At 33.5% G+C, this 27,181-nt stretch overlaps 1 protein-coding gene and 2 long non-coding RNA genes across 4 annotated transcripts in view; 2 read left to right on the top strand and 1 right to left on the bottom strand.

The window, feature by feature from the left end:
• The first annotated feature begins 1,379 nt into the window (after positions 1-1,379).
• On the top strand, positions 1,380-9,834 carry LOC148605332 (heat shock 70 kDa protein 12A-like). The gene is made up of 6 exons (XM_088547482.1): positions 1,380-1,451; positions 1,762-1,816; positions 2,226-2,522; positions 4,196-4,438; positions 6,816-6,975; positions 8,137-9,834. Exons 2-6 carry the CDS (start codon positions 1,811-1,813, stop codon positions 9,219-9,221), a joined length of 1,791 nt encoding a protein of 596 aa, XP_088403608.1. The 5' UTR covers positions 1,380-1,451; positions 1,762-1,810; the 3' UTR covers positions 9,222-9,834.
• LOC148605330 (uncharacterized) overlaps positions 1,774-27,181 on the bottom strand; it is a 30,906-nt gene continuing 5,498 nt past the window's right edge. The window contains exon 3 of the long non-coding RNA XR_015915755.1: positions 1,774-2,454. This is a non-coding gene — a long non-coding RNA (uncharacterized LOC148605330). The remainder of the gene's footprint in view (positions 2,455-27,181) is intronic.
• Positions 14,072-27,154, top strand: LOC148605331 (uncharacterized). 2 transcript variants are annotated; one of them, XR_015915754.1, is made up of 5 exons: positions 14,072-14,192; positions 20,188-20,459; positions 21,536-21,575; positions 22,149-22,223; positions 24,992-27,154. It is a non-coding gene; the product is annotated as an uncharacterized LOC148605331 (long non-coding RNA). The 2 variants fall into 2 exon arrangements; XR_015915753.1 differs by lacking the exon at positions 14,072-14,192 and adding an exon at positions 19,446-19,534 and having other exon boundaries at positions 24,992-27,153.

The following is a 27,181-nucleotide window of genomic DNA, read 5'->3' as shown; positions in this document are numbered from 1 at the left end:
CTTACTGAATCTTTGATTGAATAAAAGAAACATATCCATTGTAAGAGTAATCAAGGGATCTTAGCCTATAGTCGTAATCAAAAGAATGTAATCCAGGGACAAAGACCAGACATGGAAAACAGGCATACACCACAAAGAACATAAAGTAACTAAAATCATACATACAAAGTAACAAAAGTAAATGAGCAACTCTGACTCCACTAAAAACTGGGAGCATGAACCAGGTGCACCGGTAGGGTAAGCGTCCTCTGTAACAATACAGGTAAGACCATGTAAACAATTTTCGTAAATAACTCTTTCACCTGAAGTCTGTTATTAATTCTTTCTTTATTGTTGTTTTCATCTGTACAGAAATTAACGTGTGGCTTTTCATGTAACCTTTGTTCTTTTGGAGATTAAAAAAATATATAATCTACAACAAATTTCAACATATATCTAAAAAAAACTCCAACAGATATCGAAAAAAAATATGACCTTTCTTCTTTAATTAAGAGAGTCTACCTAAGTCTCTGTTTGGTCAAACTTGTAAGACCCTTGTTAGAGTTGTTCCCTTAAAATGCGGAAAAGTTTTTACAGTTTTTATCCAAGATCTTGAAAACAATTATAGAACGAAAAATAAACTCTCAGTTGATGAAATGATCTTAATGAGATAGCCTACAAAACTCTCAGATGGGTTAAAGTTGCAGGACGAGTCTTTGTTAGGAGTTATCGCCATTTAAAGGCGTAAAATGAACCAGGTGAGCGATTCAGCCTCCTATGAGCCTTTTGTTTTATATAGATAAGTATATTTTCAACGAGTTTAAACTGTCAAAAATACGATTTGTAACCCAATAAAGGAATAAGACCGAAATAATGGTTTTCGAAAGAAAAAAACTGTTCAGAAACAACCTTGCTTCAAATGTTTCACTCAAACTGTTTTTATCCATTGTAATTTTGCCATTCTTCATCCGATCGTGTTATTAATTTTGTATATAGTTGGGTGAAGTTCTCATAGGAACTTGCAATTGGGGAAAGGACCTAGTTTCTCCGCTCCCCCTCCCGCTTTTCATAATCTGATTTTTTTGTCATTATTTTCTACTGATTTCAGTTACCATGATGTCATTTCCTATTGCAATGATACAAATACACTATAACTGATATTTGCTTATTACAAGTTTCTTTCCACAGCTGATCAGCTGCGCATACTAAACTTGCAGTGGATAGTAAACAAAAAAATTATTGATTGATAGTTGGGGTTTAACGCCCGAGCAGCAATATTTCAGCGATATTCAGGCGATGAAAATGAAATGGATGATAAAATAAACATGACATGATGACAAAAGGAAAAATGGGATAGGACACTAACTTTGAGATAATGGAGTCAACAAATTTTGAATGCTACTGGAAATAGGGAGAGGCGGCTGGGATTGGGCAATTTAAGCTCCTGTGGCAGAGCTCAGTGGTAAACAAAAGTAATTATAGTAGATTTGTGTCACTATAACAGAAATTAACAGTATAACTGATCTTTTTCTTAAATCAGGGAGCGCCGAGAGACTCGGTCATTTTCCAATGTACTCCCGCGTTGAACTCAAAAGTTTTAATAGCAAATCGCGTCTGCATACTATTTTGATTTTTTTATTTCATTATGATTAAAATGCTGAGCGAGTGAAACAGACAATCAGCACGGCTTATTCATTGCAATACAAGAAAAAACTGTTTACGGTGAACGAACAGATTAGACTTCACCTGTTTGAAATTTAAATATATGTGTGATATATTTAGATAACGAAACCCTTTGTGGACAAGGAAGTTTAATATAAAACAAACAGAAATGAAGGTATGTTTTAAATCGCTATACTACATTTAAAAATACACATCAAATATTGGCAGGAAGCCAGTACAGCAGGTTAATTAACAAAGCTGAACACCTTAAAAGAAATGCTTTTAAAATCTTCATTTGTTTCTATGGTTAAAGTAAATATATAATGTGAATACATTTAATGTCAAATCATTTAGCCATTTTATAGGCCATGCATGTGTATGCCTGTCTGTCCGTCAGTTTTTTGTCAGTCTTATTTATATAAGGTCATACTACATCGTACTTGTGTAATTGTTTTACACTACATGTACCTAATATTTACTGTACTCATTCTTTTTCTGTCCTTTATTCCTCAATTTTGCAAACATATGAGCTAATTTCATCTGATTTTGTGACCGGCTATCTGTTTCTTATCTTGTACATGTAGCGGAACAGAGCTGTAATCGCAGCCATTGACTTTGGTACGACGTACACTGGCTACGCCTACTGCAAAAGGGTAGATTATGACAAAGACAAGGTGACTCCTTCAATAAACTGTCACTTATGGAATAGTGGTGCTAGCCTTACGAACAAGGCACCGACGTGCGTGTTATTTACGCCAAAGATGGAGTTTCACAGTTTTGGATACGAGGCTATTAACTTTTACCATGACAATCCTAAAAAAGAAGATTTGACAAAATGGTACTATTTTGAATATTTCAAAATGATGTTATACCAAGAAAAGGTATGTCTAAAAACATTAGTTAGAAAAGAGTATGTTTATCTGGCATGCATTCATCAAACTAATGGTGACATTCTCAGTATTTGGTATTTCTCATCTATATTTCACTCGGCTGCCTGGCCTGACTCTTACAAAGTGTTTAATACCAAAAAAAATATTAAAATAGATTGTTAAGAATCTAACACCTGTACGAGTGCAAAATAAGGAAACCTCAGATACCGAGGGTAAGATTTTATCGTTCTCTAACGAGACTCCGCCGAGTTAGAGAACTATAATTGCATCTTACCCAATCATAATCTTGCATGAGAAAAGTGGGAGAATGCGTTATTCTCGATAAATTTATTATTTTAGAAGAATTTTCAAACTCTTATTCAATAGTGCTAATTTGTTTACGAGAAAGCCCACATGTTTTGTCTCAACCCGTCGGGGACTTGAAATAAAACTGTTGACTTGTAAAAAACGGCTTAATACAGACAAAATTTGGCATTGGACGGGTTTGAAATCATATTTGTGGTAAGACTGTCAACACCTAGTATTCTCTGTTAGAAAGGATGGAGTTACAAATGTACGAAAGTGTTCGAATTTGTTTTTAATTAACTAGTTACCGAGTAAATCCCCAGGGTGTTTTGTTTTTTGTTTTTGTTTTGTTTTGTTTTGTTTTTTGGTTTTTTTTGTTTTTTTTTTGTGTTTGTTTTTTTTTTGTTTTTTGTTTGTTTGTTTGTTTGTTTGTTTGTTTGTTTTTTTAAGTGCTTTTTTGAATTTTTTGTGAGAATTTTTAGTACGAAATGACGTAAATTTAACAACAAATATTATTGATCCGGAAGCAGTCGTATCTGCCGTACCTGCCGATACACCCTGTACGTTTTAAGGAATTAATATTATAACGTTATTTAAATTATTGTTGGAACTTATGCGAAATTCATGTAATTATTTATAAGGCAGAACAACCAAACATTTTAAACGTTTTTTTTTCAAAAAAATTACATGTAATTCATTTGAATCTGTTTATAGACTTGATAGGTTTCCTAGTATGGATCAGGAGGATACACGGGGAGGGGTTTCAGGGGTCGAACCACCCACCATTTGTTAGAAATTTGCTGCCCAGACCTAATTGATACTTTAATTTCTTTTACCACTATACATTATCCCTAATTATTATACATGTATTTATACACTGTGGGCTTGATCATATTAAACCCATTAGACGGTGTTCATATTTTATTACATGTAACTATAAAACTACGATGAACAAACAACGAAACTATTGCTTTACAATAGAATAAAAAAGTTTCCGTAGAAATGAAAGAAACAAAATTGAAATTTAATAAGAATACTGAAAAGTTGACATCCCCAGCTTGAGAAGAAGGGGATTATACTTGTATGTGTAGTGACAATACCGTCCGTTCGTCCGTCCGGCCGTTTCGCAGTCGTTCGTCCGGATCTCACGTCTAACTAGCAATTCCTCTAGTAAGATTTCAAACCACTGAATGTAATTTGATGAAACTTTCTCACATTCTAGTTCATGCGATGTCGTGGTGACCTTTTATTTTGTTTTTCAATCTAATTGACCTTTGTGATTTTGGTTTCTTGGGGGAGCTGGGAGCGGGGTATCGCCAAGTGATTTTATTTTTTTTTCTCATAGTTAACAAATGCAATCATACTTATATGTGTTTTAGGATCTTACAACTGATACATATCTTCATGAGTCTAGACAAACTGAGAATCCTGGAAACCAGAAAAAAATAAAAGCAGTTGATGTATTTGGTGCAGTACTGGGTTTCATAAAACAATCTCTTATGAATGACATAAGGGGCACAGAAACAAATGAGTTTTTGGAAACAGACTTACAGTGGGTCATAACCGTTCCTGCTATCTGGGACCTTCGAGCAAAACAGTTCATGAGAGACGCTGCCAAAAAGGTACGTTTTATCTTTGAATTAAAATAGAAACAGAGCCGACGTAGGGAACAGTATATTAATACCATTGGTTGGCATGATATAGAAGATAATTAGGTCATCAGTAAGGACATGGAAAATGTGTTTTATCATATTCATATGAAAAAAAGCAAAATTTTACCTCTCAAAAATCGACGAAAATGGGTTGATTTCCTCATAAATAGCCTCAACGGGCCGATTAGGGTGTACTCGGGAATTTATCGCAAGCCTCTTCGTCATTGTTCGGAAGTTTCGTTTTTTTTTTCCTGTTTTAAATTGTTTACAAACACGAAAACAACAGAGTAAGTTCTCGTTTGTGTTTTCCAAGATATTTGACTAACATGTAGTTTTGAAGTATGTGATAAACAAATTACTACACAGTAATTATTCCCGTCTAGCGCATGCGATACGGGATGAATAATAAAAAGCTACATGTAAACGTGGGCAACGAGTCGCTTTTCACGGACCCATTACAGTTAGGAAAATAACGGTTGCTGATTGGTCAAGTCGCTGGTTTGGCTGAAATATGGGTGGGAATACACACAAGGCAAGGGATCATGGCTCTTAAATTAGGTACACAAAACCAATTGAGTAAGAAAAGAAATAAGAAATGTTGTAATTTACTTTACGGATAAAGTGACGTGAAAAGACAGAACTATTTCGTGTATGTTTAAAGATATGTTTGATGAAAAAATGTAAGAAACATGTTTTAGAGATATATAGAATGGACCGGAAATATACGATACAGCAACATTTCGCGGGCATTTTCTACGTTAGGCGTCTATGAAAATTTCTTTTTAGGTTTGCCATCAAAATACTTAAAGTTTTGTTATCAAAACAAATCTGCATAATTTTTTGTCTAACGTCTATTAGGCTGATAAAGCATTTGATGTTAAAAATGCAGTGTAATATATTTATCGGACTTGACCTGAAAAAAAGCTGCACTTTGGGTGTCTGGCAAGTAACCGGAACTTATGTTCTTTGTTGTGTTTGTTTGTTTTCCATGTATGGCATTTGTCCTTGAATTACATGCTTTTGATTTCCGCTAGAATCTTGGTTCCCTTGATTACTCTTGCATATTTATAAGCACCAGAGTGTAACAGTTTGATGCGGTTCATTACAGTGCAGCTAAGTCATTTTGTGTTAAACTATATATTTCCTTGTATGTTGCCCGTTTGTTTCTGCTACAAGTGTTTTACATTAAATTCATTTTCCCTTTTGGTTTTGCCTGTTCTGCACTTCTTTATACAGCAAATTAGCAACATATATTTAGGGCGTATCTAGGAGGTCCGAACTACTCCTTTTGTTCGAACAGTTTGCTAATTTTGTGCAAAATTTGAGGAAATATATACTGAATATTACATGTCAAAATCTGTATCACATGCCGTATGAACACGAGACTCCTATATCATCCCAAGGGTGACATGCCGTATCAACCCGAGACTCCTATATCACCCGGTTGAAAAAAAATCGAGGGTTGATACCACATGTGATACAGATTTTGACATGTCATGTTCATTATATCATATATTTTAACTATACTTGATGTACGGTCCGTGAAGGAGAGTAATATATATATATATATATATAGCCTAGCTGGCCGAGTGGTCTAGGGCGCTGGACTTTGTGCAGGCGGTGTTGCCATAGATGTCAAAGCGGTACGAGTTCGAATCCCGCGGAGGGAACGACCAAAAATTTGCATCGCAAATTTGACAGTTCTAACATCGTTGGGAATTTTTCAGACCTTTCTATATATATATATATATGGTATGCGATATAGGTCTAGAGGTGTGATATAGGGTATGCGATATAGGGTTTAAACAATCACGTAAAAGACATGTACAAAAAAGATATATTTTAAGCTAAGTATACGATATACATGTAAGTCAATAAGAATTTCACCATTGTAGGGTCGTGTGTTGTTATATTATTTTAAAAATCGTTATAACAATATATCGTCCAATCAGCTTAGTCGTTACAACGGCTTAAAAAATAGAGTAACACCTGGCACTAGTTGATTCCGTAGAGATGCTAAGGTGTTGTTGAAAAGAATAATGATAACGTTGTCCGCCCGGTCATTTGTAGGTGTCTTTTTTCCAAATTTCAATCCGCAACTTCTCAGAAACCACTGAATGAAAGTCAGAGCAACTTTTACACATTCGGAGCTTGACATTCATTATCACATAGTGTCATTGTGAACTTTCCATCTAGTAACAATTAAAACATGAATTTGGACATTCTTGCACTAAAAAGGATACTTCTCCCGTTTGCAACTCCCCGAAAACTTCTACCTACACATGTATATAGACAAAATCTAAAATAACCTAGCTATCTTGTGTTTTATTATTATCTATATGAGTAGGCTGGAATTTCACATGATCAAATAACGCTCGCTTTGGAACCGGAAGCTGCCTCCCTTTTCTGTAGGCGAGTTCCGGTTGGAGTAGAAACGCAGGGTGATGGTAGAAAAGTGATTGCTGCAATGAATGTTGGAGCGAAATACATAGTTCTTGATCAGGGAGGTATGAATTTCATGTCAAGAATTCTTTTATTTTATTTAACTTTCGTTATGCGCTAAAATGAGACAGGTAAGAGGATGAAATTTTAGGCTAGAGTAACCTTACCGATGACAAAGAATTCTAGTAGACTAAGGACGAATTTTTTTGTAGGCCAAATTGTTCAATATGTTCAGATACGAAACCAGCTACATGTATAAACAAAATTGTGCTTACTCTACTTTCAGTTTGTTTTTTAGAAATTTGAAACTACAATGTATTCGGTCGATCATTTCGCTTGCTTTTAATTCGTGTCACTTCCTTCAGCCTCTCAGTGCCTCAAATTCGTGACATTGGATTAACATATATAGAAACGCTCTAAGTTACAAGACTACAAAACAACTTTCGGTGGTATATAATTGTACTTGGACACCCGAAAGAAAACAGAAATTAACGTGTGGCTTTCTATATAACTCTAGTTCTTATATGTATGCGATAAACATTATATAGAATCTATTGTAGATTTAAAGTTAAGATAGATAACTCTATAAATGACACTTAAATTTGATAGAAACTGTTGGATTTCCAATGTGGATTATCTCCTAAGGGCAGACAGATTGGAATGAATTATCTTATAGACCTATAAAGCAACCTAATGACAAAAATAAAAATGTGTAGCCTTTTTGGGGGTGTATCACATTTAGTTGAATTTACATGATTCTTAAAAAGACTACTTATTGTGGCTTTGTCAAAATTTTGCAGTTTGGGACTTATTCATATACATGGAATATTGAATCTAGCTTGAATATAGTGTCAAAACTTGTGCAACTTCCCTGGGTGGACATTTGTTGTCGTATCAAGCTGCGATCCGAAGTCGTTATTTGAGTGTTTTCCATTTGGAATCTTTTAAGAAGCTGATAGCACAGCTGTCAATCAATTTTTAGGGCTTTGTCTTTTAGTTACATGTACACCTACATCTACACTCCTTGAGATGTTTAGGTTTCCGGCACGCACGATACCTAAACGCACGCAATACGAACGCTCCTATCGTGCGTTTAAACGAACGCAAAACGATGTGAAAACGCACGATAAACGATGCACGAACGCTTAAATGGGAAACGTGAACGTTTCAAAGAGTGTGTGATCTTTTGAATTGCTGTAACTGTTGAATTCAACTTGATATTTTAGGTGGAACTACAGATATTGCCGTGCATGAGGTTACAGGCCTAAATAAGCTGAAAGAAATACATCAAGCATGTGGAGGGCGCTGGGGAGGGATCACTGTCAATGAAAAATTTGAAGAATTTTTAGAGCAGTTATTTGGAGACGAGTTCATGAAACATATGAAGGAAACCAATCCATCAGCGTACTTTACTTTGTTACGAAATTTCGAGCACACAAAAACGGGATTTAAATCCGAGGACGAAAAAGACAAGGAGGGAAAGACGACAATAAGAATACCAGTGGAGTGGAGTGAGAGTCTCCAAACCATTAAAAAATGTTCATTGAACGAAAGGATTGATAAATCAAACTACTCAAATAATGTCAGTGTTTATAAAGACAGGTTGAGGATAAAAAATACATTCTTTAGAACTTTCTATGACTTTTCAATTGCGAATGTTACAAGTGAGATGGCAAAACTTATAGATAAGCCAGAAGTCAGGGGAGTCAAAACCTTGTTGGTTGTAGGAGGTCATTCAGCGTCATCAATTCTTATAGATGCACTGAAGGAGTCTTTCCGTAATTTGGTCGTAGTTGTTCCTAAAGATCCCGGCGTTACTGTGCTAAAAGGCGCTGTTTTGTTTGGCTTTGAACCGGAAACAATTACGTCAAGGGTTTCTAGGTTCACGTACGGTATTGGAACTACTAGAAACTTCCACAAAGGCAGAGACCCAGAGAAGCAGAAGATTATGGTTGATGGTAAAGAGAAGTGCAAAGATGTCTTTGACAAACACATAGAAATTGGACAAATTTTAGAAGTTGGTGAAGACAAGTTCCTACCTGGGAAAGAATACGTACCTCTATATAAAGACCAGAAGACTGTGAGCTTCCGCTTTTTCGATACCCTTGTTAAATCCCCACAATATACTTCAGACAGCGGATGCCGCAATATTGGTTCTTTAACTTTCGAGCTGACCGAAGGTATGACGGGAAGTAAAGAAATGATTCTAAAAGTAAATAATAGCGGGACAGAATTGGTAGCCGTTGTGACCGAAGTTTCAACTAAAAAAGAAACAAAAGGATACTTTAGACTTCCGGAAGACAAAAAGTAAAACCTTAAAACTAATAGTGTATGAATGTCAGTAATCGCTCCCAACTTATCTTCATGACAATTATAATTTTGTTTCTCTTAATTCAAGCTTACTGATTAGTAGACAAAAAGATACCTCAAGAAATGACCACACATTCAGTGCCAATGTGCATGTAGCACTCCATATATGAATCATGCAAAATGTGATTTTTGGTTGGAAAGCTTACATATTTTTATTTTTGATATTTTTTTTAAATGCTGTAGTAAACAGAAAGTAAATGTAGCTTAGTTTATGAAACAATTGTTCTTAAGAGATAAGAAATGCAAAATGTATTGTTGCACTCCGAATTAAGGGAGATAACCTATACATTTCATAATATCTACTTTACTGCAACTGAATAATAAATATAAACATATGCAGCCTTTTTTTTGTGTGCGTACCACATATTACAGAATTTGCATTATTCTTACAAACACTTCTAGTTTATATGCTTGTACACTTATTAGTCTACTATTATTTTTTTTGACTGCATTTACATGTATGTATCTTTCCTACCTCAGAAATCTTACATGTATTTGTCATGATCGCCCTATTTAATGAAAATGTTGCTTTTCAACATAAACGTAAAAATTTGGCATGTGTTATTCCTTTCAAATTGCCTTTTCAAAACGATATAAAATTACCCCGTTGTTGTCCTTTAAATTGTAAAGGGCCGAACGATAAGGGAAATAAATTGCATGTACATATTTTTTGTCCTGAATGAAGTATGATCGATCAATGTTAAAGTCAGGCACTGCCAATGGTAGAGGTGATTTTTTATGCAGAGTAACCAACCAAATAAACCAAGCTATTTCGATCTGCATACACTATTTTTACGTAAAAATAATCCATTCTGCATACAGCTCTATTTGATAATATCACTCATAGTTAAATCAACCAAATCAGGACGGATAACTCTAGCAAAGTGCCAGTTTTGTGTACAATATCTATATTTTTTTCCAAAGGTGCAGAACTAAGCCTTGTTATGAGTTATGTAAAAAGAACGTTAACCGAATAACAAATAAAAAGTGAATCCCATCCTGTCTGATATTTACGAAGACATCTCTACATACACGTTTACATGTTCATTTTTGTACATGTACATGTAATATGCTTTTAAAAAAAGAAATCATACATGATTTAGCCCCAACAACATACATCATTTACGTCAATTTTCAATACAAACCGAGAAGAATTATTTTAATTTGTTCAGACAATTTAATGAAAAAAAGATACTAGTTTAAGGAAATCATGTCCATGGTCCTTAGCAATAATAATTTCACTTGAAAATGTTTCTTTCTTATTATGCACCTACTCTTCGCATGGATGGTATATGTATATATATTAAAATCACCTCGCCCGCCGGTCCGTCTGTCATTCCGTTCGTCGATCATCAAAATTTTCGTCACAAAAAACGGGGATCCAACTGGAAACTGGAAAGATGGATTTCAAAATTGATTGGTTGCTTAACTATATAAAAAAATCGTAATAACATACATCTATTTCCTATGAAAACATGTCGTGAAACCAAAACTCGGTAAATTTCCCTCTTTGAAGAAGTTTTGAGAGAAAGATCTCCCACTTTAGAATTTTCGAAGGTTGAACACTTATATATTAAGATAGTTACGCTCGGGAATGATAAAAGTGCATTCTACTTAAACCCGCCGCTTCATAGTTGACTAGCGAAACAAACCCTTTTGTTGTAAGTTGATGAGCATGCGCAACATACATTCCCGCGAGGTAGGGCTTGGGATAATTACTCTGGTTTCTCTTCAACTCACGAACTATCCGTCTATTGAGGACTTCAGCTAAAGACCAATTCGACACAAGATCGGATGCATGATCCATATGATAGATACAAAGTATTGAGTAACGTATTGGAAATCAGCTTAACTAAGATAAAAAAAAAACAATGACAAATATCGAATTATTGTTAAACTATATGTATATACAATGTATGTACGTTATGAACAAACAAGGAAACGAAAAGTCCCGAAGGGTAATTACGAAATAAAGACTTGATCAACTCTAGGCAATGGTCAAAAGTAAAAGTCAAAAAGTCCGAATACTGTACTTGAAACAATTAACAACTGAAATATTAAGATATAAACCTGAAAATTCGAGATTGCAATGGTAAACATCTCTGTTTTTTAGTCGAAACCTAAACAAACCAGAAACATATCTCAACCTAGCATATTTATACATATAAAATAACACATATATTTAGTTTTAATTCTTTTACCAAGACTAAACACTTGTCTGATACGATGTGTTTGTCACATGGCAATGAACTACTATATGCATGTATTAATTAACTGAGAGACAGACGTAAAACCTCACTCACTTCATTAATTAATCAACCGAACGGATGTATGTTAAATTTATTATACCCCGCAAACAAAGCTTTTGGGGTATATAGGAATCACCCCGTTTGTCAGTCCGCCCGTCTGTCGACATTTCTTGTTAGCGCAACTCCTCCTCTACCGCTCAAGGGCTTTTGATTAAAGTTTATAGAAAGGTTGTGTACCATATGTAGACGTGCATGATGGAATACGATTACTGATAGAGGATTTCTAAGGGAGATAATCCAAATTAAGGGTTTTACATAGCAAAACCTTGTAGGCACAACTCCCCCTAAACCGATAGAGATTTTGATTAAATTTTATAGGAAAGTTGGGTATTATATATAGATGTGTATGAAACAATATGATTACTGTTAATGGACTCTGACGGTGTATAGTTCAAATTAAGGGTTTTACATGTTAAAACCACGTAAGAGCACAACTTCTAATTTCTAGTTATTTTTCCCGTTGTTTTTACTGCTTCATAGAAAGACAAAACCTCGGCTATGTATATCCATTCTATGGTACAAATATAAAGTAAGATCCTCATCTTGTATTTAAAACAGATATAGCACATGTAATTTCACTGCCCTTTTTGTAGTAGGAAATCTATACTCAGTCTGTACGAACGCAGTGTTCATCTATTTCAAAAATGAATATAGCATATAAATCTGTCACATTTTGAAAGAGTAACCAAGGGAACCTATATTCTATCGGATATCAAAAGAACACAATCGAGGGAAAAAAACATACAGAGAAAAAAACAGACGCACAGAATAAAGAGCATAAAATAACCAAAATAATAAGAACAAAGAAATAAATGTAAATGAGCAACTCGGACTCCGTTAAAAAAAAATTGGGAGCATGGACAAGATGCATCGGTAGTGGTAAGCGTCCTCTGCTTTTCTAGAATCGATCTCTAAGTGTAGGTCTAGATATGAGGCAGACGGTGTCTGTAGTATCCTTTATCTTAAGTTCTTTGGGGTAGATATGGTAGATGTGTTATATTAAATCCTCGAAACTAGGATTGCTTAACGATAAAACGTCATCTATTTTGTCTCTTTAGCGGAAACTGAGATAAAAGGATCTGACTAAATGATGTTCCTTCCTTTGGATCAGATCAGCTATAAAGTCAGTATCATAAGAGTGAAGGAATAAGTTAGCGAGTAGAGGAGCATAATTTGTACCCATTGGAATGTCAACCGTTTTTTCGAAAAATGTGTCCACCACACTGGACAAACATATTGTCGATCACAATTTCTGGCATTTTGAAAGCAGCATCTTCGGTATCTTTGGTAGATTATTTGCAGTCGTTTTTTACAAATTGTGGGGAATATCTAACAAGAACTACGCATCTGTATCTAGCTAGGTCTTTTCTAGAGTAATAATGATGTATAATGTTTTTTTTTTTAGTCAGGATTTTAACTAAGTATTGGGGATAAAAGTACAAAGGATTGAAAAATCATAGGTTTTAGTGCCATTATTAGGTGTAAATATTCCTTTTAGTCTTTTTTTCTTATTTTAGCTCGGAAATAAATTGTGGTTACCGTGTTTTGCGTAATACTTGGTATTATCTTTTACCGGTTTCGTGCTCATCAAAACAAAACTAAATGGATAAGGGAGTGTAGGTGTAATACCACTATTTCACGCCTCTATCACTTTTTATGCTAAATCCACCCATTTATAAAGCTCTTAGCATATTTTTCATTAGTACAGATGGTGCTGGAGGGGTTTCATTATGATAGGCACCCTTTACCCTTAACCTTCTAAAAATATTTGCATACCTTGTGTGCCTTCTTAGAAAAAACGATAAAGTGAAAGTAGACAGGTACAGAATTCACTACTTTCTTTTTTTTTAAATTAGCCATATATTTGTTACCCTTAATTGTGTTGAACCAATCACCATTCAGCAAATGAACATAAAGTATAATAATTATTATCGTCATGTGATTATTTTATTATATCCATATGATTATCTTACATGTATGCGGGTACGTACACTTTAATCATTTGAATTATTGTACGTTCCTTGTTTAGGGATTTATTTTAATTTAAAACAAGAATATTTGTTTTTCATTTACTTTTTTGCATGTGTGTATACTCGCTTTAACATGAAATGTGAACGGATATATAGCGGATTTGTTAGCCAAATGCCATTCATGGTCACTTTCACCTGCGATGTATGTAAATGAATAAAACGTGCGTCAAACTTAAAATTGTAATAGTACATTTCCGCTTGAGTTATTCCGATTTTTGTGTCTTGTAATTATTTTGATACATATACAGTTATTTATAAATTATATTAATTTTACATGTATCCATTCATATCATTTTTTAAAATAAATAGATCATCTTGAAAATACATTGTTAAAGGAGATAACAGGAAAGTTCCTTACATGTTAAAATACATCTGACGCACGGAATTTCCAAGTATTTTAAATCATAACGGAATTGTCAAATGTATCGTAAAGAAATGTTTTGAGTGATCATCCTGGTAACGTAACACTGCACAAGGTGTTGCTACAAATGTATTTTATAAGATGATGAAAGTACTTTACATATATGAATTTCACGCGAACAATATCCCCATGTAAATGGTGAATAGCCACTTGTAAGTACCTATAGTAATATTCCATCAGTGTCGTTAGTTGGAGGTTTAAGTATTAGTTATGTATAATATTTGGAAACGATATAAAGAGACTCTCGTTGGTTAGCATAAAGAAACCAATTTGAAAATAAAAGTTATACATATTAAACACATATTTTTCCCGTAAAATCCATGTAATTTCTAGCTTCACGTGAAATTCGCTAATTATAACATGAACTTTATGGGAAAAGTTCACACGAATTTCACGTGAAGGGTCTATTCGCCCGAATTTCAGATTAATTCTTTCATAAACTTATTTGCTCAATTCAGGTGGAAATTCGTGTAAAAATAAAAAAAAAATGCGAATAGTTAATGAAATAATTTGCCTGTGTAATTAAGCAAGAAAAGAGTAATCAATGAACCATGGCTAGCACTAGACAATCATTGTTAAAAGTTTTATATATGTTCATATCACAAATTTAAACCAAAATAAAATTACGACGTCAATAAATAAAGTGTGCATTTTTTGTCTAATTGTAAAGAAAGATTTAAATCATATATTGCAGGTTTATGCAGTGTCGAAACCTAATATTCATTTAGCGCGCGGTGTAAAACCTATATTTAACCCACCATTTCGTTTGAAATACTTAAAATGAGTTCTCCCTTTTAATTCATTGCACCGTACACATTTAAAGAGTTGGAGGTCACATGCCAAATGAAGTTTAACTGGTGTACATTTCCGACCCGCAAGTACTAATGGTAGACTTTGAAATTTCTTTCCTCTCACCCATAACAATATATTATAAAGTATTTAACTTTTTACTATAATTTTATTCCATTTTATGAATTTAACTTTCATAATATCTTTTTTAGGCTCACAAAGTTGTATCCTAAAAATACAAATTGACATTGTGGGATTTCTTATAGATAATTATACGACAAACGAAATCGATTTCATTGAATTTTATCATTTCGTTTAGAAATTATCTATACATGTACTTAAATCGTAATTCACACTCATTCATTGCATCTACAGAGTGTATTTATTAAATCCCAAATATCACCTTGTTCGACCGCCAGTCCGTCCGTACGTACGTACGTTACACTTCTCGTAACAAAGTTCGCAGCTTCTATTGGAGGAAATTCTTAGATGTTATGTGTATTGCTTTTACATATTGACATGTACCGTGTCTCACCTTTTAAGGTCCCTCGCTCATCAACTTCCTATTCACCGATCGGCTTAGTATACGTTTTATAATGCCAAAAACCTCTAACATTTAGCTTTGTTGTTTTCTGATTTTGTTTCCGCTATTAGTACTTAAGTAACAGTCTTTGTAAGAATCATGCAAAATCTGAAAAATGTGATACACCCTAAAAAAGGCTACATATTTTTATTTTTGTAATTAAGTTGTTTTATGGGTGAATATTATGAAATGTGTAATTATTCATTCCAATCTGTCTGCTCTTAGGAGATAATCGACATTGAAAATCAAGTAGTTTCTATTGTATTTGAGTGTCATTTACAGAGTTATCTCCCTTTAATTTTGAAATCCACGGTGCATTCTATATATTTTTATCTCCTATGAGCACGGGTGATATGAAAAACCAATTGTTAATTTCTGTTTATTAAAGCATTTTAAACAAAATATCAAAAATAAAAGTATGTAGGCTTTCCAACCATATATTACATTTTGCATGATTCTTAGCTGGAGTACTACTTAAAAACATATAGAACAAAGTTATGAGTAGACTAAATAAAACTTTCACCGTTTACGGTATATAGCAGACTTGAAACGCAAAATTTAGTACTCCTTAATTAGATTTGCTGAAATTGTTATCAGTTTGCTTTACATTAAATCATGATAAAACTAAAAATAAACAAGCAAAAAACTATGATCAAACCCACTAAAGTATACAATCCACCTTTGTTTTCCATCTGCAATTGTAAACAGTTCATAATGACGACCAAAAAACTTCTGTAGTGATGACTTCAATCTTGTTGCAACATAACCCTGCTCCAGAAGCCTATTTGTTAGAGTTTTAGCACGATACAAAAAGTCTGCGTAGTTTCGGCAACCTCTGGCATAAGTATGAGTTGTGATATGAACACTCCATACGCAGGTGCTGATGAAAGGAAAGTTGACAATTTTGAATGAAAAGTCGTCACGCGTGTCGTAAAGTTTGGTAAATAGTTTTCCGTTACGATTTATAAGTGTAGGTCAAGATATGAGGCTGACTTCATAGTGTCTGTAGTATCCTTTATCTCAAGTTCTTTGGAGTGGATGCGATGTATCAAATCCCCGAAATTATGATTGTTTAAAGATAATACGTTATCTATATAGCGGAAACTGAGGTTAAAGGATCTAGCCAAACGATATTCTTTCGTTCGGATCAGATCAGCTATATAGTCAGCCTCATAAGAGTGAAGGAATAGGTCAGCAAGTAATGGAACACAATTTATTCCCATTGGAATGCCGACCGTTTGTTGAAAAACACGTCCAACACACTGGACAAATATGTTGTCGATTAAAAATTCCAGCATTTTGTAAACGTCTTCCTCTTAATACTTGGAATATGATTTGGAATTATTTCTTACAAGATATGAGGAATCTCTACCAAGAACTATCTAGGTGTACAATCTTTTTTGGAAAAACAACGATGTATAATGTTTTTAAGTCTTGATTTTAACTGAGTAATGGGAATAGAATTATACAGTGTTGAAAAATCATAGGTTTTAATGCTATTATATTCAGATAATAGTCTTGAACTGATTGCCTCCTAAAGATCTTTCGAATTTTTCAGGATCTATATTGAATTAATACCACCACGAGAGTAACAAATGTTGTGGTAGGACTGCAGACCCTCTGACAGTTTTAAGTATAGAAGTTAAAAGTTTTGAAAGAGGTTTGGTGGTACATTTTGCAGATCCAGCTATGAAACGTGGTTTGTATGGATTCTTGTGGAGTTTAGGAATCCAGTACATAGACGGTAAATCACAATCATCGTCCTTGGTAGAGAGACCAAAAGACGATGACACAGATTTATGGTTTTCCACAATCTCTTCTTTGGAGAATGTGGTAGCGATATAGGTCTTATCAATGCTGTTATTTTCTACGTCTACCTCTGATAATAGACACTGGATGTAAAACGTTTTGCAGACAAAAAAATGTTGTTTTGGGCTTTGTCTGCTGGTACGACAACATATTTGTTATGTATAGTAGAAAAATGTTTTTTTGCTACATTGGAGTCTTTGAAAACCGATGTAGCCTTGGCACTCATTGACCTACTTAAAACTTTCATTCGTCACGGCCTTTTAACCACTCTGACAGAGAATCAATGTCTTCTTGTTCTCGTTTTATCTATTTTCTTGCATAATCCTCGACGGTATCCATAAGAACTTTAAAGTTATAATTTCAATTTATGGAGCGTGGTTCACGGTACTTGGGACTTTTAGAAAGGGTATTACGCAGAGATTCGTTTTTGATAATGGTCTCCCATAACGACGTAACCAGAAGGACCATATTTGAATGGAGAGTTTTGCAAGAACAGTCAGGTAGTTTAGCCTTGAAGTCCTCAATCTCGAGGTTCTCTTTCGGCCTTTTATAATTGAAAATTTTGGATGCAATGGGTGAAGTATAGGAATATGAAATAATTGGTATGGATTTGTCTTTGAAATATGGGGGACTTTGTTGGTAACGTTTTTGTGATGGAAGATGTTAGCCAAATTAATTGCATCTATACCTTTGTTGACAAAGGTATTGGAAGAAATGATCGTTTTTCTTCATCTTGACTTTTCATACAAACTGGTTTAAAGAGTCTGTGGAAACCAATATCCAAAACGATGGCAACAAGTCTGTATAATGATGAGGTGGGGTCAGAAACAGGAGTGTCAAGACTTGTTTTGTAATGGGTGCAATGTAGGTATCTTTTGTGGTAAAATTAGTGAGAAATTAAATTTTCAACCTAAAACCGCCTAAATCTACCCCTGACTACCCATGCTTTACAAATTTTAGGGTGGGGGGGGCACGTCCCCCGCCTGCATCCGCCCCTGTATTTGTCATTTTTATCGGTATTTTTACACGAATAAAATATTTTCTTTTAATATTGAACTCAATGTTATGTTAAAAACACATCTCCATTCATTTGAATGGAAGACGAGGATATCATTCTCATGACGAGACTTAAATACCCTTTTGCGAAAAACACTTTATATTCTATGATTTAAGGTTGTGTCTATGAAGGACGACACTGTTTGTACTTTTAATATCTATGCATATATGTATGAAGTCAGAACTGTAGTGTATTGCTGTGATGCTTTCGAACGACATTTCGTTTTCCTTTTTTCCGAAATTTTCCTAAATTCTGTAAAGTTTATTTAGAATTATTTATTTCATATCATTAAAAATTCAGTAATTTCAATTGGATAAAAGTTTCACACGTAGTAATAAATAACCTGCTGTATAAAGTTTTACCAGTCAATACTATAATGTGATAATACCCGCGGGCATTATCACATCATGATAATGCCCAGTTACGAATTTAGAGCTACATCCCGTTAAAACGCATTCGTGATCAATCAGTTGTCTGTGTAAATATGCAGAAACACGATTTGCATGGCTTCCTGATATAAATCGAGGATATGGTTCTTCAATGAAATAAACATAATAGTTATTTATAAACTGGTCAACATCGTGATATTTAGACTGCCCGTATGACAGTGATATTAACTGCGACAGTTTATTGACAACTATTCTATAAATAGCGCTATTTTTAAATGTATGTTATTATTTAAATTTTATTTAAATTACTTAAATTAAATTCAATCTATTTGAAGACTTATATTTCATTACATTTTGATATTCTAAAATTCTTAAATCTAAGAAAATTGTTTACGAAATCTCAAGACTTCCTTATGCCATTAATGTCAATTGCCTGACAATAGGTAACACTTAAATGTGACAATTAACTGAATTACTTTAAAAGATAATATAATTTCTCTCCAAAATAGTTTTGATTTTTATCAACTTTGTATTGTAAGAAAATTCCACTTTTTTGTTTGTCTATAAAGGGCGATGAATCATGAAATTTTTTCTATTTTTATTTATGAAGATAATATATTTTGGTGTTAAACTAATAATAGTTTTTAATCGAGAATCCCTTATTCGTTACTGATATTTATCTGATAAAGCAGAGCATTGTGCTATTCTTAAACTTATGTAATAAATAGTTTAAAGTAAATGCTATTTAAATAACTATGAAATTCAATCTATTAAAAGACTGATATTTCATGGTATTTTGATATTTTGAAATTCTTAAATATAAGGAATGTTTAAAGACCTCTCAAAAGATTTCCAGTACACATGGATGTAAGTTGCTAGCTTTTAAGTAACACTTTAACTGATGAACTGATGAATTCTTAAAATGATACTATTTCTCATTAAAATATCTCTGATTTCGTCTGTTCTATTGCGAAAGAGCATTTGTTTTTGGTAATATGGTTTCTAGGCTTTGTCGATAAGGACGGAGCTTTCTTTACTCAAATAAAGACTTTCTTTGTTAATGCTTTGTTAAGATATGTTATCATGTGTGTTGCTTAGACAAACGTAAATATGCAAGACCTATTAAAACACCCGCTTTACGCGTACGCTTAACCTTAGAAATTTTTCTGAATCACGAACGGTTTTTTTCGACGAAATGATAGAATAAGAATACTTGTATAGTCGACAAGACGAAAATATTTCAGTATTTCAGATTCAGGCTATTTTTGGAATACTATTATTGTGCGTACTTAATTACGAAATAACCAAATTTTTTTAAAATTGGTTATAAAACATTTTAAATTTTTACTCTACTTCATAAGCATTATCATATTTAATTTCTCCTTATAATACATAAGCAATAAAAAGACAACTAAAATATTCAAGACATTAATGGAACCCACCAAATTGATTATATAAGCAATATCAGATTAAACGTGTCTTTATTTCTTATTCTTGTGAATCATCTTTACACTTTCCAGTCTGGACATGTCATGGTATTGGTTTGCATAATTGTCATTGCAGTAGCAGTAGCTTGTGTAACGTGTTATTCAATTGTCAAATGCACTGTTAACTGTTCCGTTTGGATAAGTCAGTGCGATTGGTCTTGTTGGGAACAAGTATGGCAATTAAAAAACAGATGGAGAACAAATTTGGAATACGGTTATTGTAATGATATATATCGAAGACGAATACATGTTCCCGATCCTGGGAATACGTATAGGGATATAGGGATATAGTTTCAGTATATAAAGTAAGTATCTACAATTATCTGTAATTAAATGACATTAAAGAAAGGTGTGTGCAACAACGATATAAACTAGTTTTTTACCGTGGCTTTATATAGAAGAGATTTATTTCATTCGTCCGATCTGTTTTGAAGTTAGTAGAGAATGTTCCCCGTCTAAACACTTTAGAATTAAGAACTATTTTTCAAAAAAATAATTAAACAATTTAATATAAACTGTTGTGGTGTCAATTAAATGTAACCTAACTTTACTAACTGATGACTTAAAATACAATGTAAATTGCCCCTTTAATACAACAGGAGGTTTTAGCAACCATAATTTATACAGGGCAATTGCCCTGTATTAATTCTGGCCCTGTATAAAAGTTAAACTTGTCCGCCATTTTGTTTGAAACAGACTATAGGAAATATGTCATACTGAGCTGTATTTAAAGGTTTGTACAGATAACTCCTGTTATTTTAAGTCATCAGTTAATAAAGGGATCATAAAATGGTTATTTTCATATTAATCCTGTATTATGTCCTCGTACAGTCGTATTGGGTTTCGACCACTTGTATTGGCCCTCGGCTTCGCCTGGGTCCAATACAAGTGATCTCAACCCAATACGACTGTACTTGGACATAATACAGGATTAATATGAAAATAACCATTTAATAACCCTATATTACAAAAACCTCTTAGTGAATTTAAATTAGAGTTTATATATTTGCTTTATAAATCCAATACAATCAGGTTAAAATATGACTACTTGTAATTTTTATTTGAAGTAAATACACATTTCGGAGTGTCCTGTTATAATTATATCTCCAAATTCTTGAACACAAGCACAAATATGAATACGTAAAGGCCGAGAAAATTTTCTGTAGTCTTCACAAAGAGCTTTCTGTTAGTTTGGGTCATCTGGGTCGTACGTTTGTTTGCAAGGTGGTGACCAGGAGGTGCCTTATGTTGCTTGTTTTATTTGTATAACTTGTCATGGGATTTTCGTACGGACATTTCCACCAAAGTAGAGCTATTGTTTTTTTTTTTTGTTTTTTTTTCATGAATAGCTTTGCAAGTGTATTTACTATTTGTATTACAGCAACCTAGTGAAAACAACATAAGACTATTGACAAGATCAGGTAAAATATTGATTATATACAATTACATTAAAATACACGAATTTTCATTGGCAAATTTGATTTTAAACTCATCTTTTATGAATCGATCAAACACATTTTCGATTCTAATATAGTTCATGTCCAGATTTTGTTGGTATCTGAGTAGGGAACTCAGTCGAAAGATAAAATAGGTAAGAAGTGCAAGGTATGTTTAATGAAAAAGAAACCTTCACGAAGTACAAAAAAATTGCTTGTAGTGTCCATTTTTTGTGGCATTATTTTTCTCAGAGCGATTTAATTAGAATATATTACAATTGTTAACATAAGTTGGATTTAGTTTGGTAAAATATGAAAAAGGTGATCTGTTTGTATTTCTAATTTACTTACTGCTAACTGTGCCATGTTAGTTTTTTTTTTTATTATTATTTATTTTTTGGTCACTTTTTGTAACCAAATAATGAATATATTCTTATAATCTTTTTGTCATGATTTAACAGGTACATGTGTGTATCAATCAACACATGAAATGATAAAATATTCTAATGACAATTTTCTATTATAATTTAATTGGTTTTTTTATTTTCATACTTTTAGAGTCAGTTACCTCCAAATGCGCAATATGCCTATGTACGAAAGACAAAAATATAACAGCATTACCATGTGCTCACTGTAAGTATTATAAAGGGTTAGTGTACATGTATTAAAATGTCGCTTCTTATCGAATTGAATACAAATATATTAAAAAACTACGATAGACTGAAATCATTGAAAATCTTATATAAGGAAAATTCATTTTTTAAATATATTAAAAGAATATTTGAACTTCTGTTGTGGTTATTCGTATATTTACATATGTTTTTCATTCAAAATAAGTTTTTTTTTTTTTTTTTTTTTTTGGGGGGGGGGGTAAAAACCTTGTTTGTGATAAATCTGTACCTATCTGTCTGAAAACATTTGTCCATTACCACTAAGGACCGCTACTTTTGACTAATCTTCCCTTATACGATATCCAAAGAAAGAAGTTTTACCTGAAGTGGAAGCCTATTTATTAATCATAAGAACTTGCTCAATTAAAGAAGAGGGCTGGATCAGACAGGTAAGTACAGATTTATCACAAAAAAGTTTTTACCCCCCCCCCCCCCAAATAAAAACAAAAAAAAAAAAACTTAGTTTATTCACAATCTGTATTTACCTGCCTGAAAACATTTGCCCCATAATTTAAAGCGCATCTATAACGATGGGGGCTGAGGGAGAAGAATACAAGGCATTAAAATTAACAAATACCTATTTTTCTACTTCTGCTAAAGCCCAAGAGGTAGATAATTTACGAGTATAATGTGCATGAGCTAACTGTAAGGTCTCTGAATCTGCATGTTGGTAAGCAAACTTCACCATTTCAACTATCCAACGGGCAATTGAAAAACGGATTTCATCGTTAAGAATATCTTAACACTGCTTCTTGCAGTGGCTCAAAAGGCGACTTTGTAAATACTAACAACACTAATGGCATATCCCAATTAGGAGCTAATTGTCTCACTTGCGGGTGCAAATTATACAGTCCCGTAATAAGATTACTGAAATCCTTATTCCCTGAAATTTTGTTTTTAGAGCTTTGTATTAACGATATAGCAAATCTATAGGCAGGTGAAGTTTTTGGTTTGCAATTCTTGACTGAATGCAAATGCACCAGAAGACCCAGTTAATGTACTGGGATTAACATTCCTATCTTAATACCTGCTGTCAAAGCATCTCGCCTCATCAAAATTGGCAGAGGAAACGCATAAGCATAAATTTCTGTCCAGTTCATCGTTAATGCATTTATTGCTACTGTACTTGTTTGTGAAAAAGGAGAGCAAAACACTGTCAGTTTCTACTTTTTATCGTTGCAAACAAATAAATCACAGGTTTCCCTAGTTGATGAAAAAGTGTGTTGACAACTGTCTGGTCCAAAGACCATTCAGTCATTTTCATTACAGGCATCTTCTTTCTCTTGAAAGAGCATCTGCTAAGACAATTGGCAATAATGTGTGAAGTCAAGTCTACCATACCTTTAAAACGGACAATATAATCAGAGCAAGCCTCAACTTTATCAGCGTCAGCATCAACTGAATCTATACAACTAGCTATCAATGTATCATAAGAAATGCTTCTAAACAACGCCCTAGTTGATTTATCTATCTTACGCAGCTAATTCTCTATTTCTTTATGAAAAGGAGGTAGCGGTAAAGGATACTTTTACTATTACCAAAATTCCTGTTTTTCCCATTCCCTGATGACAAGCCTTCTTTCATATTGTCATCAAGCCTAGAAGGAGAGCACAAATTAACAAAGTGTTACTTGGAAACCATAAAGGCTTTATCATCACGCAAACGAACAGATCTGTTCTTAAGCTTGCTAGAAACTGCCTCTCTTTCAATAGTTCTGAATATATCAATTGTAGTACCTTCCAGTGGCATCTCAACCTCTTGAAGCTGCACAATCCATATTTAATTTATCAGCCAATTAAGTCACTGAACAGGATCAGAAGAACCAGGAGCACCTTCACTAACTACAGAATTGTCAAGCCCATTATACACTGACTGAATCTTCTGATTGTTGTTAACATAAGATGAAACAGATGCTGCAATTTACTCCTGATCCCGCGACATAAGAGAAATATGTTCATCTGAAGGTAAACACTTGCTGAATGAGACCTAGATGATGCTTCCCTGTCATGAACCACCTTTGGTGGAGTATCAAGCCAAAAAGTGTTTGCCATGTTAGGAGCTACAATAGGTGTAGCATTATTTTGAACCCAAGACATTAGCTGTTTCAGCAGAATCTGCACCTGATCAGTTATGAACTGATTTAAATCAACAGTATGTAACTGCCCTACCTGCATAGATGAATGTAATTCTTCAGATTGGAAATCATCTGGAGATGTCACTGACACTAGATCGTCCGTCGGACAAGAAAGTGTCGTCTATGTACTTAATGTTTATGACCTGCTTCCTTTACAGAAAACCTAACGGTCTTTTTTTTTATTTTTATCATGCCTACGATCAACGATCGCACGTTTTTCATGATCCAAGTTTTTGTACACATCACAAGGAACGACGCGTTGCAAACTCGATTTCTATAGCATTCATTATGAGAATCAGTCACATTCACTCTGTTTCCACATTTAACGCAATACTTTAACATATCCTTCATATTAATAAAATCCATCGATGTCATGAAATTCTAAAGAAAAATCCAAATAGGCATTTTCCACGCTAAAGGTAAAAGTGACCTCTTCCTTTGGAAATCCTATTACGGGAGATGACTCAAGAGGAGCGGCGATTATATGGGGTTCCATAGGGGTAATGGACAATGTTTTCAGGTAAATACAGATTTTGAAATAAACAACGTCGATCATTTTGTACACGAATTATTAATCAGGATTTCTTGTATTTCAGGTTTTCATGAAAAATGCATTGAAAAAGCACTCCATGAACAAGCAAAGTGCCCAATTTGCCGTTCGCCTATTAGACCAGAATATATGGTTTAATATGAAAACAGATGGACAGGAGACTATTTTAATCAAAATCAACATGGATTTGGAGGATAGCTGCATTTGTAGATAACATTATCATAATTGGTTTTGTTTACAGTGAAAACCGTACAGCAAAATAATTGCGCTTGCTATGAATGACCTGCACATCTTACTCTAACTCTGCAGTTGATGGTTTATTACATAAAACGCTAACGGAAGAAGTCAATAAAAGCGAAGACGTAGCAATCGAAGAGTTTGCATCTGCAAATTATATAGACACTTCAATGTTCTGTGTGATGCAGACGTGTTTAAAGTAGTGACCTCAGATCAGCAGCTTAGGAAGTTAATACTAGTAAGAAAAGTTCAAAATAAAAAAACTAGTTGTATATTTGGAACTATTTAAATATCGAAATATAAAGTACTGATAAATTGAGAGCTGTTGTTTATGCATTCTTATAAATGTGCATATAATTCACTCTTCTCCTTGTGCATACATATAATTTTGAATTATTGCTTTGATATATTATATTTTACTCAAGTATTTTAATCAAGTATATATCATCTATTAAAAATCCATCATTCCGTTCCCATCTCGGCAATATGACGGATTTTAAAAAATCAAATGGAATCTACAATTACATGTGGGTTTATATTTAAGTACTTGTTTTAGTTAATTTCTCACAGTCGCTTTATTACTACGAGAAATAGTAGTGAAATATACGGAAGTGACATCATGGACATAGGGTTAGTAAGTCTCATCATGTGACCCCTTGCTTTCACGAGAATGGGTCCTAGTCTACAATTCAAATGTATGCAGATTTGTCATTATCGGAGCGTCGAGTTCAGTATAGCGTATTAAAAGCTAAAAAAATATTTTCGTGCAGAAATGCTAACAGAAATGACAAATATTCATTTCTGCATGATAAAAGTGTAATACAGCGTTTCAAGATCCTGGACGTAAACAATAAAATACAGAGCGGTCCTTGGATTTCTACATCAGAAATTCCGGTCAGGAAAATGAAACTAAAACGAGACTTACAGTCCCTATTATTTTTAGAATGTGCGATCGATAGATTGTTAAAAATAACTTAATGATGCATATGATCAGAGGACTTTAAATCTCGGGATTTTTCATAGTCTCATTTTTAGAAGCTAGTAATGCATCTATTAATAATATGTTGTAAGCAGATACAAAAATAAAATTGGTGCAAACCTGAAGATCGTCGCTAATTGGTTAAAAAATCCGAACTTTTGAAAGATATTATTTACTGAATACCATTTGCCAAAATCTGTATCACAACACGAGAGTCTTATTTCAACCCAAGGGCCACAGGTACGTGGTGTGGTATAGGTCGAGAGTTGATATCGCATAAGGTACAGATTTTGGCATGTCATGTTCATTATTTATCATATATTTTAACTATTCTTCAATTGTTCGCTGTGTAGGGATGCGATAAAGGGTATGCGATATTGGTCTGGGGTGTGGTATAGGGTATGCGATATAGGGTACACGATATTGGATATTTAAACAACCACTTGTAAAGGTAATACTAATATTTTAATCTAAAGATATGATATAAATGTTATATCAAATAATTATATCTAGATTGTTTTGTATATGCATTTTATGTGATAGTTAAACCCTAATTTAGTTTACCCTATGTCGCATACCCAATACCACATACCTAGACCTATATCGCATACTTACTCCCAAAACACTTGAGGTATTGTTAACAAAATGATATAATGAACATAACATGCACAATTTTGCAATGTAATATTAATTCAGTATGTATTATGTGGAAGATTACCAATTTAGCATTATACTACAATGTACATACATTGGATGGCATACATTTGTACTTGAGTTAATGTATTCTCTCTAAGATATTGCTTGTTACTGTAAATAGAAGATACAAGAGTCCGAAATGATGTACACTTTTATCAATTGTTGCTTAATTTATTGCAATTATCCTGTTAAAATTATGGAATTAGTTGCGACAAATAAAAATTTAAATACATCGAAAAAAATCAGCTGTTAATGGTGAATCTCCCATTGCATGGTTATCAGAACAAGTACATATTCGATTTAAATATGACCGAATGATATTAC

The sequence above is a fragment of the Perna viridis genome, chromosome 10 (assembly GCF_037379345.1).
Source record: "Perna viridis isolate PV_CMFRI_1.1 ecotype Kerala chromosome 10, ASM3737934v1, whole genome shotgun sequence".
Lineage (NCBI taxonomy): Eukaryota > Metazoa > Mollusca > Bivalvia > Mytilida > Mytilidae > Perna > Perna viridis.
Note: the sequence above shows the minus strand (reverse complement) of the source record. Positions and strands in the feature narration are given on the sequence as shown.